At 40.9% G+C, this 15,830-nt stretch overlaps 1 protein-coding gene across 6 annotated transcripts in view; it reads right to left on the bottom strand.

Moving 5' to 3' along the window:
- LEF1 (lymphoid enhancer binding factor 1) overlaps positions 1–15,830 on the bottom strand; it is a 105,306-nt gene that overhangs the window by 33,616 nt on the left and 55,860 nt on the right. For all 6 annotated transcript variants that reach the window (XM_006272890.4, XM_006272889.4, XM_006272891.4 and 3 more), the window contains one exon: positions 3,957–4,089. In XM_006272890.4, the coding sequence (XP_006272952.1) occupies positions 3,957–4,089 (133 nt within the window). The remainder of the gene's footprint in view (positions 1–3,956; positions 4,090–15,830) is intronic.

Here is a 15,830-nt window from a genome sequence, read left to right as displayed (position 1 = left end):
TATTACACAAAAAAAATAAGAGTCCCATCAGAAATGATCCATCAGCTCACATTCCCCAGAACACAGAGTCCTACAACTGTAAGAATCACCTCAAGATTAAAGCTAATCCTAGTCCCAAATGAGTCTATGATTTTCATTCTTTACCTAAAACTCATGCCCCTAGGAGACAAGGAATTATTGTTACAGAGGCCACAAAGACATTGGTTTATTTAAATGTGTTTGGGGAGGAGGGGTTTGGAACAGAAAGAACTGCAAAGATTACTTCACACATTAAATCAGCCACTTTAAATGAGTATTAAATATTTATGCAGTGACACTCTCAAGGTACCAGATTGAACATGTGGATCTTTACCCTGAGACACTTAATTTTTATAGATTGACTATACACTGATTTTTAAAAAGTCTGCACTTAAATCCCACTGAAGTTTAGAGGGATCTTAAAAGGATATTTTTTTTAAAATCTCATAATTAGCGTGAGGGTGGGTGTGGATGGAAAAGTGCTGCTAATAGTGTTACTGCTGCTCTGTCAGCTTTGACATTTCATTAGAAGCGGAGGTGAACAATATAGGCTCACTGAATGTTAATCTATAGTCAATTCATACTTAAAGATTAAAGAAAAGGCTGGGTGACAGAAAAACTGCTTTCTTCTTGATCATTTCAGAATCTCTTCTCCCATTCACAGATTGTATAAGAATTGCTAAATGAGAAACCAAGTCCAGCACATCACTTCTTGGGATGGCCATCCTCCAAAGTTTTCCTGTATTGAGACCACTATACTGCAAGTACCAAATTGAACAGGTCTATAGAAAAGGGTGGGCTATTCTATTTCTACAATCAGCAGTATTAAATCCTGCAGCATGAGACTGGATTGCCTTTACTGTACAAGCATAGAAGGGTTATTGCTAGTACAGGCTATTTAGCCCTTTAAGAACCCAGCTATAGTTGACCACTTGCTAGCAGTAAAACCTACATACTTCGTAGCTTGAAGTAGTACAGCGTGAATTTTTCATTCACATGAAATGTATTGACTTTTGGACATGACAACCATTTGCCATCATAAAAGGACAAAGTAAAAAAGAATAAGAAGAACCTCTTACTTCCTTGGAGAGTCTTCACTTTCATTCAGATTACATAAAGTAAAAAGCTTCACATGTATTAATTTGCTGCTAACTTTCAACTCTTAGATTATTTGATTTAACAAAAGGCAGGCAGTGTAGGCATGACAGACATTTTCCCCATGGATGCTGCTGAAGAACTCTCTATTTGAGACAAAGACAGTCAAAACAGGAATATCTCTTGTAAATTCTGGATCCCCTTTGTGTCCCATGTGTTCCTAGCCAATATAATTTCTGAGCTAATGCAGGGCACCTTGACACAAGAAGAATAACTTGCTGAGAAACATGTTGCAGTCGTCCAAGATAAAGCAAGCCCCACTGATCAACTGCATGGCCTAGCAGGCCTAAAGAAGAGGGCACCTGGAAACTTGGATCTGGAGTACTCACATTAGTAAGGCTGACCAGCAACTAGAACAGAAACACCGACATGCCAGAAACTTTTTCACACTATTTCTATAAAAGACCGGATGTCCCATTTTACTAGGGCTGCTCCTGATGGCACTTTAGATAGATCTTCACCCTGGTCTAAAACCTGGAGTATCTGGTCTAAAACCTGGAGACAGGGGCTTCTGTCTCCTTTCCCCCCAATTCTAATCACTCCATCAGCAGGTTTCAGTTGTGCACGACACGCCTGCTAGCTGTCCAGGGAGACTATGCTCTATGCCCTGCATTAAGGACAAGAGACACCTGATAAACAGGGAGAAAGTAGGGCTGGAAATGGTCAGCTAACCTGAGGCAGGATCATACTTATCGAAATCATCCTATACAATCCATAATCTAAACGACCACTGCTGTCACCCCTGAAACAACACAAGACATAACACTATAACCTGCCACAGGTAAAGCAGGGGAACTACAGCAGTCAGTGTTTACTTTAAAAAGAAAATAAAGAAAACAAAAGACAAAAGAGAACCAAAACAAGACAGGCCGTCCAGCTAAAGTCTATGGGAGACAGGGAACCAAGCTCTGGCTGATGACAGGAGAACATAATTGTGGCATAGCAAGATAGTGAATAGCAAATCAATAGTTCCATTAGCTTCTGAGCCCTCAATACCACTTAAGTGCTACATACCCAATCAACTACCGCAGGATGCAATGGTCCTGGGAATTTTACACCTTAACTACATTAAAAAGGGACAGATGCTGCATCAGTGAGACTGCAAACAACACTGTACAGACCCCCCCCCAGAAAACCCATATATTGTTCTCCTGAGCATGGACACTGAGGACAACGTCAGCACTATTCAGTTCCTGAAGCTAAAAAAATATGTTTTCTTAAGGAACCCAATCCAGACAAACCAGGACTCCATGGATGGCCAGATCCAGATACGATCTTTGTAGCTTGGCTGACCTCCAACTGCATGATTACACCTTCAAATTGCGCACAAGTTGCCACTTTGTCTGGGCTGAACAGGCTCTCAATACTGTTAACTCTTTTCTCCTAAACACAGCCTAAAACCACTAGCTCTTCCACAAGAATAAGTTTGCCATCAACTGTTTCCTGACGGAGCACCTTGACCACCACAGGTCCAGAGAAGCAGCCCCTCTCAAAAGAACAGGTTACAGTAAGAAAGATTTTTCTACAACTCCTATCTACCCATTTGCATCTTCATCTGATTCCATCATACCATTTTGGCCCCAGTTGTCCCATCTGCTGGCCTGCTGTGCTCTTAACTTTCTCCTTTTGTCTCTAAATGCTCTATTGCCCTGGATTGCTTCTCCACTCTCCTTAGCCTTACCTCATTTATCACCATGCACCTTCTCTCTAGTGTTTCCTCATCTTACTTGCTCCTTCCTTGTCCTTGCCATGCCCATGCCTTCATCCCATCATACTCTCCTCCACGTCCACTTTTGCTCTTCTTGCCCTCATGCACATATACTGTGTTTTTAAAAATTCTCCCTTCTGATGTCTTTTTCCAGTCCATGCCAGCGTGGGCTTCTCACGGGATTTTAAACTGAACTGAATGTAGAGACTAAAATCATGACAATGCTTAGCATAGTTTTAAGCTCAAAACTGAGCTCAAATTTATTCCTAATGTTTGTGGATCTGAGCCTTTCACATGAAGTCCCAGAAATTGCATTCAGTGACACTGCTCATTTGTGTTTGCTTCTCAGTAAATTTTTAGTCTATCATACTTGTAGCTACAATTTCATGATAAAGTTAGGGGGGAAGAGTTGATATTGTAAGAGCATTGAGAAAAATTGACATCCAAAATGTCTACTTCTATAATGAACTAATCAACATTTCCTCAGGAGCAAGAGGTATTAGGCACAAGAAACTTTTAAGGCTGTTATGTTTATGTTGCGATATACTTTTGTGTTCTGAAAGCTATTTTTTTGCAAACTACAAACCAATTAAAATAAAGTGGCAGTAAGGTGGGAAAAGGAGGCAAAGGAATGTTCTTGGTTGGACAGTACTATTATCAAACATATTAAGGGAAGCCTAATAAATATAAGGAAATAACTAAGACTGAACTCTCCTTTCTGTGCATCTCTAGAAGTATTTCAGATCATGAAAAACCTCTGTGCTGCAATATATGGGCTCAAAGGGAATGCCAGAGACTGATTTTTTTTTTTAATGATAGTTTTGAAAAGTAATGAGTAAAAAAGGTGAACCTATACATTTTGCTTGAAACAGCCAATCCTGATAGAAGAGAACAGCCACCCCATGTAAATATGCTGTACGGCAACTTTCTGAGGAAGACTGTTCACCTAGTTATGAACCCCACAGAACCGAAATGTACAAGAGACCCTTTGATAGCACTGGTGGTACTAAAGCTCCAAAACCAGCACTCTCATTAGTTCCCCACTCTCTTTTTTAAATATAAAAAGAAGTCTCACCTTGCTTTGAGTTGACGTCTGAGGGGATGTGCGAAGGGTGTGACCCTGGGGAAAAGTGCTCGTCGCTGTAGGTGATAAGTGGGGTGAGAGGGTGAACCGCATGGGAAGGCTGCACCACTGGCACCTTGTTTGACTGCAAGAGAAAAAGGCAAACACTAGTAATGATGCCCATGCATCATGTTCATCATTATGCAAAAAAGCCACTCAAGAGTACATACAAATAAGGGAACAAGTTATAAAGAAACAATGTGTCAGCCCTTTGTCCCCAAACACACAAGACAAGGACTCTCACCTGCTTTAACACAGAGGGTTTCAGTGGGGGAGGGATAAGGAGTGGCAAGCGGTAAGACTTGCAGTGGCAGCCTCAAGACTGCCGAGGTAGATATAGAGCAGGTGCTGAACCAACAGCCAGGAAGTGGGTATGGTTAGGAAAAGAAACAGTCATGAAAGAACAGAGCTGCATCAGTTGTTCTTGAGAGGTCCAAGAGGCCATATGTCAGCTGGAGTAGCTTTAAAGAGGAGCAAGCTAGCAGGAGACAAAGAAAGAGGCTAAGCAGTCTATGTGGGACCAAAATAGGCAACTGCCAACAAGTGTGCCACCATCAGATGGCAGCTGGGCTGACAAGTGCAGAAACCTTTAAATGGAGGACAGCAAAAGCAAAGCTTTAGAGTTCAGCAATTACTGTCTGCATTTCTTTGGCTCTTACCAAAGACAGCTGAATTGGTTTCACTTTTGTTTGCAGCAATTTTCTAGTATTCATGCATTTGTACAACGTTATGACATTAATACATACCCCCTCGCCCAAGCAATTCGAGAACTTAAGGGTGCCTATAGACATGCTTGCTAGCTTTTTAATTAGAATGTGTGCACCCCCACAGCCATTTAGGGTTGCTTTAACTAAAGCTTGTTGAATGAGCTTTAGTTAAAGCACCCCCTCGGCCATTTTGAAACATCAGGGTGCTTAATACAAGTGATGGTGAGCTGTTTTAATTAGAGCGGCTATCTGGGAACCACTCTAATTAAAATGCCTTTGATTTGATTTCTGCTCCACCATGCAGCGGCTATGGCCTTTACTATTCAGGTAGCTGAGGGAATCAGTTGACTTAATTAATGGCTCGTTGTTTATTGATGGTCTCTTTTTAAAATGGTCTTGATGTTCAACTAATCAAGCTAACATTTCTTAGGGCAATTTTGCTGTCTCCTGTTTGCTCCTGGTCTCCTCCTATTTCACAGCTCTGGAGACTATTTAGCTTTTTTCAGAATCACAGATCCAGACATGAAGCAGCAGCTAGGGTATGCCTTTAGTTAAGCAGGAAAGGGAGGGAAAGTGAGCAGAGCATCAGGCTCTGTCCCTGCCCTATACAGCCATAACTTTTTCCAAAGTCTTTTTTTCTTAATTTTGCTTTTTAAAAACCAAGGTGTACATTATATTTGAGGGTGCTCTGTCTGTAAAAAAGTATGGTAAGTAGTTGTCCATGCCCATTTAACAAATTAGATCTATTATGATTAAAACATACTGACTATCTTAGCAGTCATGTAACGCCAGACCATGTTACTCAGAATCCTAGTTCACGTCATGCTAACAACAGAAAGTTGCTAAACATGTTTGGAAGAATTAGTGCTATATTAGCATTCTCTCAACTGGGTAGCATAAGACAATACTTATATAAAGGAAAACCACATTTGTATATGACGTTTTCTACAAATTAAGTACAACTTTAAAAGGAAAGCGTTCAGCCGGTACATTCAGGAGTGCCCTGAGGCTAAAGGAATAGCAGTTATCAAAGTAATTCTCCTCACAGCCCAACATTAACTCCAAATCCAAAAAGCTAGAAGACAACTGCTTTGCACAGACAGTCAGGGCCATTTACATATTAACACTTCTCTACATTTTATCATAATTTTTCTTTTCCCATAGCAGGACTAGCTGCAGTCATAATCCCAGCATGTAATAGGCACAGTATTACTCGTCATTTCTACCCCACCATTCTGTGGGCTGCCCCTCAGCAAAAATAATTATGCCACAAACAGAGGCTTCTAATAAAAATGGAAAGGGCATTCAGACAAAAATGCTGATAAAGCTCAGCAAGGACAGACTGTCAACTATTAGGAATTAGAGAAGAAAAAAAATTTAAGAACCCACTGAAATTAATTTTGTTTGACTCTCAATACTCAAATCCTGTCACAATAACAGATTTTAGGACAATATTTAAAGTATAAATCAAGGGTTTCTTTTGACATCTAAAACTAGAAGGGTTATTAAATAGACAACTCAATTTATTAAGTCTGCTAGCAGTACATGGGTGAAATAGGGGCGGGAAAGAGGAGCAAATGGGAACCAGTGCAGCATTTTTGCTTTCCTTGTTTTCAGAGCACCACCTTAAGGAACTTGCATTAGCAGGCAGTATCTTCTTAAATGTCTGACCTATCCCTCCAGTCATATAGCTCAGAATCTGGTGCCATGAATTTTTGCTAAATTATGCTATCCTTGCTCTCCTCTTAATTTTACGGTTTTCAACACAGATTTGCTTTCCTGTGGGAAAGAGATAAGAACCTGAGGATTTTAATTTAAGCTTTGGCCTTGTCTTATATTTTGCAAGATGGAGAGAGAAAGCAGCACTAGTAGGTGTTTTAAAGCCAACAAGCATTAGGTCCATTTTGTGACCAAATAATAAAAGAAATATGAATTTTCAATAATATGTATAAGGTGAGTTATTAAGGGTGATAGCTCAGGCTCTGTTCAATTTTCCTGTTCGTATACATTCAATAAAATAGATGCTAACAAATTTCAAATTTAAAAATCATGCCTTATTCTTTAGCTATGAGATGTTGGTTGACACTCCATTCAGCAGTTGCTTTAATCTATAATAAATCAGTGTATTAGATGAACACATCTACAGGCTGACTTATTTGGGGGAAGCGGGAAAACATATCAGCTAAACAGCATTAATTCCTCAAAATTTAGTAATTAACACTCTGTACTATATTCAAGATATAATTAGCCTGCAGATTCTTTAATATCAGTTACCCATGAATTCGGGTTTTTTTTTTAAATTACCCATTCTTACTTCTAGTTATTCTCCCTGCCCTCTAGCTCCTCAATATCCTAGTAATTTTTCTCTTGATGTTTTAGTTCATGCACTCTCCACCCTATAGACTTAAGGTGATCCAATATACCTGTCCCATGCTGCTCTTACCCTCCTCATGAGAGTTTTTTTCCTAATATCCAACCTAAACTTCCTCTGCTGCAACTTGAAACCATTGCTCCTTGTTCTGTCATCTGTCACAAATGAGAACCAGTCCAACTCCATCCTCTTTCAAACCACACTACAGGTAGTTGAAGGCTGCTATCAAAACCCCGCCTCTGTCTTCTCTTCTTCCTACTAAATAAGCCCAGTTCCCTTAGCCTCTCTTCAGAAGTCATGTCCCCCAGCCCCTGAACCATTTTTGTTACCCTCTGCTGGACTCTCTCCAACTTGTCCACATCCTTTCTGTACTGGGAGGCCCAAAACTGGACACATTACTCCAGATGTGGCCTCACCAGTGCTGAATAGAGGGGAAGAATCACTTCCTTCCATCTGCTGTCAATGCTTCTACCAGTGCAGCCCAGGATGCTGTTAGCCTTCTTTGCAACAAGGGCACATTGTTGGCTCCTATTCAGCTTATTTTTCACTGTAACCCCAGGTCCTTTTCTGCAGAGCTGCTGCAGCCAGTCATTCCTCAGCCTGTAGCGGTGCATGGGATTCTTCCATCCTAAGTGCAGGACTTTGCACTTGTCCTTACTAAACCTCCTTTTGGTCCAATCCTCCAGTTTGTCTAGGTCTCTAACCATGCTGTGAAGGGCTGGGGGGATAGCCTCTCCTGCCCAGGAGAGGAATGGTCTCTCTGCAGGAGAAAGCACTATCTGCAGCATGTTCTACTTCTACTTTTTATAAAAAGCTGTGTATAAGCTAGAGTATTAAAGACCAGTTCTGTACTTGCCCATTTGCCTCCCTTAGGTGAATTCCATGGGTTCTGCCATAGGTGGGTACTTGTGGACTGAATATTTTCCAGAAGTGTGGCTGCCCAAGTTACATATACAAATCTTAACCCATGATCCTAAAGAAGACAGTCATCATACTCTGCTTACGTTGCGGCGTGGGGTGAGAAGTGGGGAGGAGGGAAAACATGGTACCTCTTCATTCGGAGGGACCGAATAAATTCTAGTACTAAAAAGCTGTCATATCTTTGGTTCTTGGTTTCAAAGACAGGAATTTAAATCCAACACGGCTAACATCATCCCTCCCAAGAAAGGGCTGGAATATCAGGAGGTAAGACTATTTTTTTCCAGTTCATCTCATGTTTATTATGAGCATTTTCCATTCTGAAGAACGTACATATAGTGTATGCCTCTTTCCCAGCAGGCTTTCAGTGGAAGCAGATTTTTTCTGAGGGCCATCTCTCCTTGTCAAATGCCTGAGGGAAGACAAGGGCTACAGACAACTGTCCTCTGGTTGAGTCAAGCAGATTCACAGAGTTGTTGCTTCTGCTATGCCCTCAGAGAGGAGGAGAATGTACTTGAAAGTTAAACCTTGCTATCAGCCTCTGGTACTTGACCAATACAAGCTGAATATGTACCCTTAGCAGCACCACCTGGTATGAGTGGCATCAGCTGCAAGAGTTGAAAAGTATGCCTGCAGGATAGATGGGCCTTAGTTTATAAGCCCAGGCCCTTCATTGGAGCTTTTACTGCTCAACACTTCAGCAGCTCCCAAGCTTTACTCCCAGCCTTTGATCCTGATGTCTTGCTCCTGCCTTGCCACTTACCTTGGGCCTCAGTGCCTTGCTCCCACTAACACCATCATGTGGTCTAGACTCCCCAGCTCCTGACCTCTGACCTGGAGAAGACTTGGGCATTGCTATGTACTAGGAACATAACTGGGATTCCCTGGTTCTGACCCATTGTGCAGTTTCAGGCCCTGATCTGGATTCCCTGTAGAGACAGATACTGGTTTAACTCTGGGTTCCTCAAGACTCTTTATGCCCCAATCCTTACACTAATAATCAGAGGAACAACAATGTTTTCCTCCTTCTGAAGAAAGCTATTGGCAACTCAGTTCAGTCAAGCTGGATTCATAGCATGTCATCAATGAGTACAGTATTGCAATTGTTCGAGGTTAACCCTGCACATGCTGGAAAACTTGCATCATTTATTTTTCTCTTGGGGCTATTTTTCAGAACCCTTATTCTTCCTGTATAATGTAACAAAAGCCAAGTTGGAGGGAAGGCAAAAAAACTCACTTTCCCTCAAGTCCTAACCAAGAGAAACTAATGACTTTTGGGGGAATGGGTTGACTTTCAACTATATTCCAGAATAATGCGTGTTCACTCCATAATACAGATGCTTTACTGACAGGGGAGAAAGAAAACCTATGAGCCTTTTCCCAGGTACTTTATAACATAATATAATTAATTTCTTTTAGTAGGGATTGAGATATTCCAATAAACCTGAATCTAGGGATTATCAGCCTTGGTAAACACACTACAAATTCTATGCAACATGGATTGTGCCTTCCTAAATTTTGTTCAATATAAAGTCAATGTTTACACAATTAAAAATAGCTATTGCTACTACACGCAAGTTTGAGAGCTTCAGACTTTTCACTGATGTGATGCGACTTCTATCTCAAAGTATGTATAAACTTGGGGCCTTCTATAAACCCTTATTATTTGATAAATTCCATTGAAGACAGTAGGACTATTTGCATGATTATAGACCATTTTGTGGGAAGTGGTCACAGGACTGTGCTTTTCATGTATTTTTGTACGGGAATTACATTTCATCCACCATCAAAATGAAATGTGTGAGTACACTGTGGTAACTAAGTAGTTCAGAGAAATACCAGAAAATAATCTGGATGCAATTTTTATTAAAAGACTAATAATACACACACACACAAAATATAAATAATGGTGCCTTACCCCATGTTGCATATATAGAAGTTGTTATATTGAGATTTAGTTATATATACTGCTTTTCTCAGTGCTATAAAAGCTAATTTAAGCTTCTTCAAACATGGAAAGTTAACCTACGTATCTGTTCTGTATGTTATTTTATTTGTACCTACAAACATTACATGTGCTCTATACAAAGGAAGGATCAGGCCACAGCTACTGAAAGAAAAAAGTTCCCTTCCAACTGGTTCTAAGTGGAGCGCTACATACATAATGTACTCTTAATGCACAGAGAACTGAAATGCATGAAGAGTACTCCCTCCCACAGGGTGACCAAGCAAAGCAAATGTATCAGAAAAAGGCAGAGGTTCACAGGTTTGTGAACCTAAAAGCCCTGTTATGCTTTAAAGCACCTTGTCACATGGATGTCATAACCTATTATGAACATTAAAGGTTAACTGCAAAGAAACTCTCAAGCCTGTTAACCTGAATGTGTGCCAATTATGCCCCAAATGACCATGCTCAAATGGGCATTCACACATGAACAAGTGAGAACTAGCCTCACATTTCTTTTTAGGTTACACCGTCATGTCATGGCTCCATTTCAGTTGCAAGCCCACAGATGACAAAAAACCTCCGGAGCACAGTGGGTCTTGGGCACAGCGTGTGATTTTTAAAGACTCTTGGCAACATTCATGCCCATGAAAGGAGAAGATACCAAACTCTTTCTGACCCACTGCCGTGTTTCATGCAAGTTTTTCCACTACTTGTGATCACACAGGTGATACGTTATCATCTGTTATTAGCGTAGCATTAATAGATTCCTAGACACTTTAGAAGCAGTTAAGATAAGGTGCCTGCTCTAAAGAGCTCACAGGCTAGAGAGTGTGTCAAAACAGAGCAGGCTGGCACAACTAGATTAAAAGAAAAAAAAAAAACAGTTTAGTTTAACTACATATGTGCCAAATGTCTCTTATCCTGGGCATTCAGACATTGATAAAGTTGCTATTCACATTTAAGACCAACTTGAAAATACTTAGATATAGCGACATCGTCCCCTGCCTTTCCCCCAACAAATATAAACCAAAAAACGAATAAGAAAATCTAGTCCCAAAAGCAGTCATTTTTAGTTGGATCTTTCCTATATCCAAATTGGAAGCCTCACCTTCTGAGTTTATGAACAAAGCAAAAAAGCCTTTTAGGGTCAAGAAAAAAAACTCCCACTGGTTTCCTGCCTGGCAGCCATTTCTTTCAGAAATGTTGAAGTCTTTGTGTCCACTAGACTTTTTTGGGAAAAGCTCCCACTCTGGCATTACTGCAGCTATGCTATTGGAAAAGAGACTGCCCTCTAGTCATTTCCATGGGACACTTTGGGTTAGGACAGGTCTTTCAGAATACATTTATCCTGATCAAAGGTCAATATTCTCTGAAGTTACTAGTGATTACAAGTGTCCACATTTAGTTTTCTGGTGTCCAAATTAAAGAATTTTTTAGGACTTTTTCACATACCATTGAAAAAGTGCCCCAAATTGGATACTCAAAATAGTCACTTTTGGAAAATCCTGGCTCTTATCTTTTTTTTTTTTTTAAGAATTAAGTTGTATTCAAGAATCCTCATCCAAAGGAGGCATCCAGCTCAATTTAACTTTTAGCCAAGTAAACCTTGGATGCAACAAGGCACTATTTAAGAGTGAAATAAAATCTAACTCCTAACAGTTTTCCCTCTACTTTTTAAATATCTATGAAGAAAGACAACTAGCTGCAGTTTCTGTCATAGGATACTTTACAGCTGCTGGTTATGTGTAACAAGTGTACAACACTATAAAAAGCCCAAGACTAAGCCATTGCAAAAATATTTGTTGGTTAACGCTAGCGACAAGTCAAGCTGTTTTGGAAACACCCATTGAGCTGAATGGAGCCATTTGTTCCACTGAGTGCTGAGATATTAATGAACTTTCAAAAGGCTCTTAGATCCACAAGGAGTTAACAGTTGGACAAGGGACTTCTTAGAAAGACATATAGTGTGTGAAATTCAAAACACCACTAGCATAAGTAGAAAATACTGTGAAAATAAGTAAACAGACACCCTTATTGAACATGAGTATAGTTCATGCTCTTATTCCCATTTTTTTCCACAGGGATTAAATATGAATATACAGGCCCAGAAAAGTAGATATGTATCAAACTGTGTTACCAGCTTGATTCATGAATCAAACTGTGCCCAAAACAACCATAGATAAATAGCTAGATGGCTCCAAAGCTTCATTCCTACCCTCTCCCCAGAAGTCTGCTTGCAGTCTACAGGGACCTTAATCCCAATCTTTGTCTGAAACCATTCCAGAAGAGAGACTCCTCAAAGCTTTTCATTTGACATGATCCAGGCTGACCTGCCCCATGACCTGATCTCAGCTATACAAGTTTCTGATGTGCAACCGTCAGTAATTACTCTGACTAGTTCCCTGCCTGCCAGCTAAAATAGCTGAGTCTCTAGTCACCGGCCAAAGGCAACAGCATCACACAAACTCTAGATACAAGACTCAGCAAGTCAGAAGCATAAAAATGATTTAAGAGCAAGATGGCCCTTTCCAGGAAAAAGAAATCCCAAGTGTAGTTATTCCACTTCCCTTTATTTCTGTTAACTTTGCAGGCCAGTATTACAGTGCTATGTGCACTCTGTGTGTGTCATTCTAGGGCTAGTAGTGTGGAAAATGCATTGTTTAATAAGACCATTGTAATGACATGCTACATTTAAAGAACACACATATTAACCTTTTTATTTTATTTTTTAATAGCCTACCTTCTCAAACCAGTCCTGTTGGAACATCTCACATTGTTCTACTTCCTCTGCTCCATCCCACAACACAGGAACACACTCTATTCTCTCTCTTTCACACTAGGCATTTTTATGCAATTCATACTTAAATCTTAACAGTATAGGTAAAGCTCCCATTCTTCGTACTAGTATATATGAAATAAAGGCAATTTCAGAGGGGCTAAAACACAGAGGAGTGCAAGTCTTCCACAGCCTGAGAAATAAACCCATCTCCTCCTAGCCAACTAGCCCACCAGGCTACAGAGTCAGTCTCCTTGTCTGCCATGAGATTCGCTAACTGAAAGAGGGCAGAGCCCAAAACTGTAACCCACTTGGAGATAAGGAGCTGTCTAATTTTGTGGATGCTGAGGCTTAATCTAAATCATCAGGTCTCACTTTGGGAGTCAGAAAAGCACAGTCATGTAGAAATACTGCTGAATTTTGTTATTTTCTTTTTGAGGGGGAGGGGACCCTTCTTCTGAATGCAGTACTGGCCATTTAAAGCAGGATACCTAACAAATGAGAAAAATGAGAGAATGGGCATGGCAAATCCATTGCTCTTATGCAGAAAGAAGTGTGTCAGTACAATAATCGTATTGGTGAAGAGGGACCAACAACTCATTTTGTAAATTAAGTGATGCGTTCACTGGCACCTCCGCATGGACCTTCATTCAACACACTAACAGCGTAGAAATTGGCCATTTTTTCTATTGAGAGACAGAATAGGAGATGCAATAACTTGTGACACCTAAAAGGCATACGAGGGAGGAAACTTTGGGATATTAGTACAAGATGGAAATGAACTAAAAATCTCTATCATCATTGCAGAAAGTTCTTTGTGTTGGCTGGGGCAAAGAAAAAAACAGCTAACAATTGTTTAAAGGAGACTGCCTGTCTTTTATAGCTGCCCTCCATCTCCAATGTTTAAGGACAACCATGTAGCACCTGGCCATAGCTGCAACACAGAGACCTTCAGCCAGTCAGGTGTTTTCTTTATTAGTTACCCAATGGATGAAGTGAATTGAGACTGAGGAATAAGCCAGAAACTTTGTAGCGTGAGGCTGAAGACACTAATAAAGCCACCTGAGCAGGAGAAGAAAGGATGAGCATACATACTGTGGGAGAAGGCTGGTATGAACTACTCTTACGTTTGTACTCTGGAGAAGAGGGATAGATTTCAAAGCCAAAAGGTACCATTAGTTCATCTGGGCTAGGCTTCATAGTGGACCACTTCTGTCTGAGCTCCACTGCATCTTTCAGAAAAATGATACCCAGTGCTGACGAAATTTAAAGACTTCGGGTATGGACAATCTCTATGCAAACTGTTCTAATGGTAGATTACCCTTACTGTTAATTGTTGTATATTATTTCTAGAATTAATTTGTCCTGGTGGAGGAGGGCAGCAGGGTGGAAGCCTGAGCATGGAGCCTGCCCCCACCCTGTGCACAGATCTAGGGGGGCATGGGTCCCCACTTCCCCCCTGGAAGTGTGCACAGCAGCAGCAATCTGGCCCCATCCCCCAGATGAGCCACCTCCAGCCCCATCCTGCTCCCTGCCAGGGCCCTGAGGCCCTGGGCCCCATGACTGCCAAGTTGGGCAGCAGCCCTAGCCCGCCCCAACTCCCTCCCTCCCTCCCTCCCTCCCTGTGGGGGTCTCAATCACTCCAGGTACATGCACAGATGGCACCCCCTGCCTGACCACCCTCCTCCCGCTTTCCCCAGCCCCTTGTAGGCTGGAACCCTGCCAGCCTGCAGAGAGCTCTTTGCAAAACTGCGAAATCACAGGTTTCTCCATTAAAATGAGAAATCCATGGTTTCATCTGGTAAAAGAGGGAAAACCCCTGGTTTTCTCCATTTTTCCATAGGAAGCAGAAAACCCAGATCCCTGCTCACAAGTAGTGTAGAAAGGCCAACAGGCAAAAGGATAGCAAAACGATGGGTCTGCAAAGAATGCTACTAGGTAGCTTACATAAGCACGGTCAGGTATTTTATCAGTCAGACTAGTGACTTTGCAAAGCTCAGAGCAGGGGCACAAAAACCAGCATACAAATAAAGCATGTGAAGCACAAAACCATTGATGAAGTAATGAGACTGAGATGGAAGGCAATATATAACCTCTGAGGAGGAGGAAGAACAAGCTAGACAGAAAAAACAAAGTAGTTCTGCTGGAGGCCTGTATAGTTAACAGCATAATCAGAGCAGGACAGCAAGCACAAGAGAATTGTGAATGTGAACATCAGTTGATAAAGGGTTGGATAAGCATCACATAGGTAGACCTTTATTTAGAGTAGCTATTAATTGGTTGTGATTGTATGTTAGTGAGAAACATCACAAAGATGACACTACAGAAGGGTTTTTAAAGGGTTTGTGCCCTCTTAAAAATAGCATAGTAAAGAATTTCAAGTTAAGTTAAAAAGTCTGATCTTGACTACTTTTGTTGGAGGATCTCTTGAAAATCTCAGATATTTATTTCATTGTAAAAAGCCTGAAGTATTGAGTCTTTGACAGGAACTTGCTTCATTTCAAGTATCCATTAAATGATTAACCCACACCAAGTTTTTTTTAGACAGCTTAAGACACTCTTGCCATCCCAGCCTTTGGTTTCTTAAAACTTTATAGTTTATTTGTTCTCCAGTCAGTCTAAGTTTCTAGTGTAAAAAACACACAAAAAAACCCACCCCAAAAAGTTCAACAAACTTGCCAGGACTTCATACTAAAGAGAGCAAGCCCACTCCCAATTACAGGTCTCAAACAAAATACTACCAGTTTACATGTTACACAATCCAATAATTTATCAAAACCAGTGCTGCTTCATCAGGAGAATCCTGACTGGTTGACTGCACTGTTAAGTGCCTAATATTCAAGACATGCCTTGGCTAGAAACAGTAGCATAACTAAAAAGGACTGAATGGGGCACCAGCCCCACATGCCAACTTGGAGTGGGTGGGGGGAGATGCAAAAATAGCAGCACCCACTGTGCTGCTGGCCCAGCCACTGCCAGTGGAAGCCCATCTGCAGCAGCTGCCAGGGCACAGAACTGCCCAGTTACTCTTTTGGTTAGAAATGTCTCATACTTTCAGTGAAAACCATAATCGCTCATTAAAAATAATGTAAACATCTAGACATCT

Source organism: Alligator mississippiensis, chromosome 2, assembly GCF_030867095.1.
Source record: "Alligator mississippiensis isolate rAllMis1 chromosome 2, rAllMis1, whole genome shotgun sequence".
In the NCBI taxonomy this organism is placed as follows: Eukaryota; Metazoa; Chordata; order Crocodylia; family Alligatoridae; genus Alligator; species Alligator mississippiensis.
Note: the sequence above shows the minus strand (reverse complement) of the source record. Positions and strands in the feature narration are given on the sequence as shown.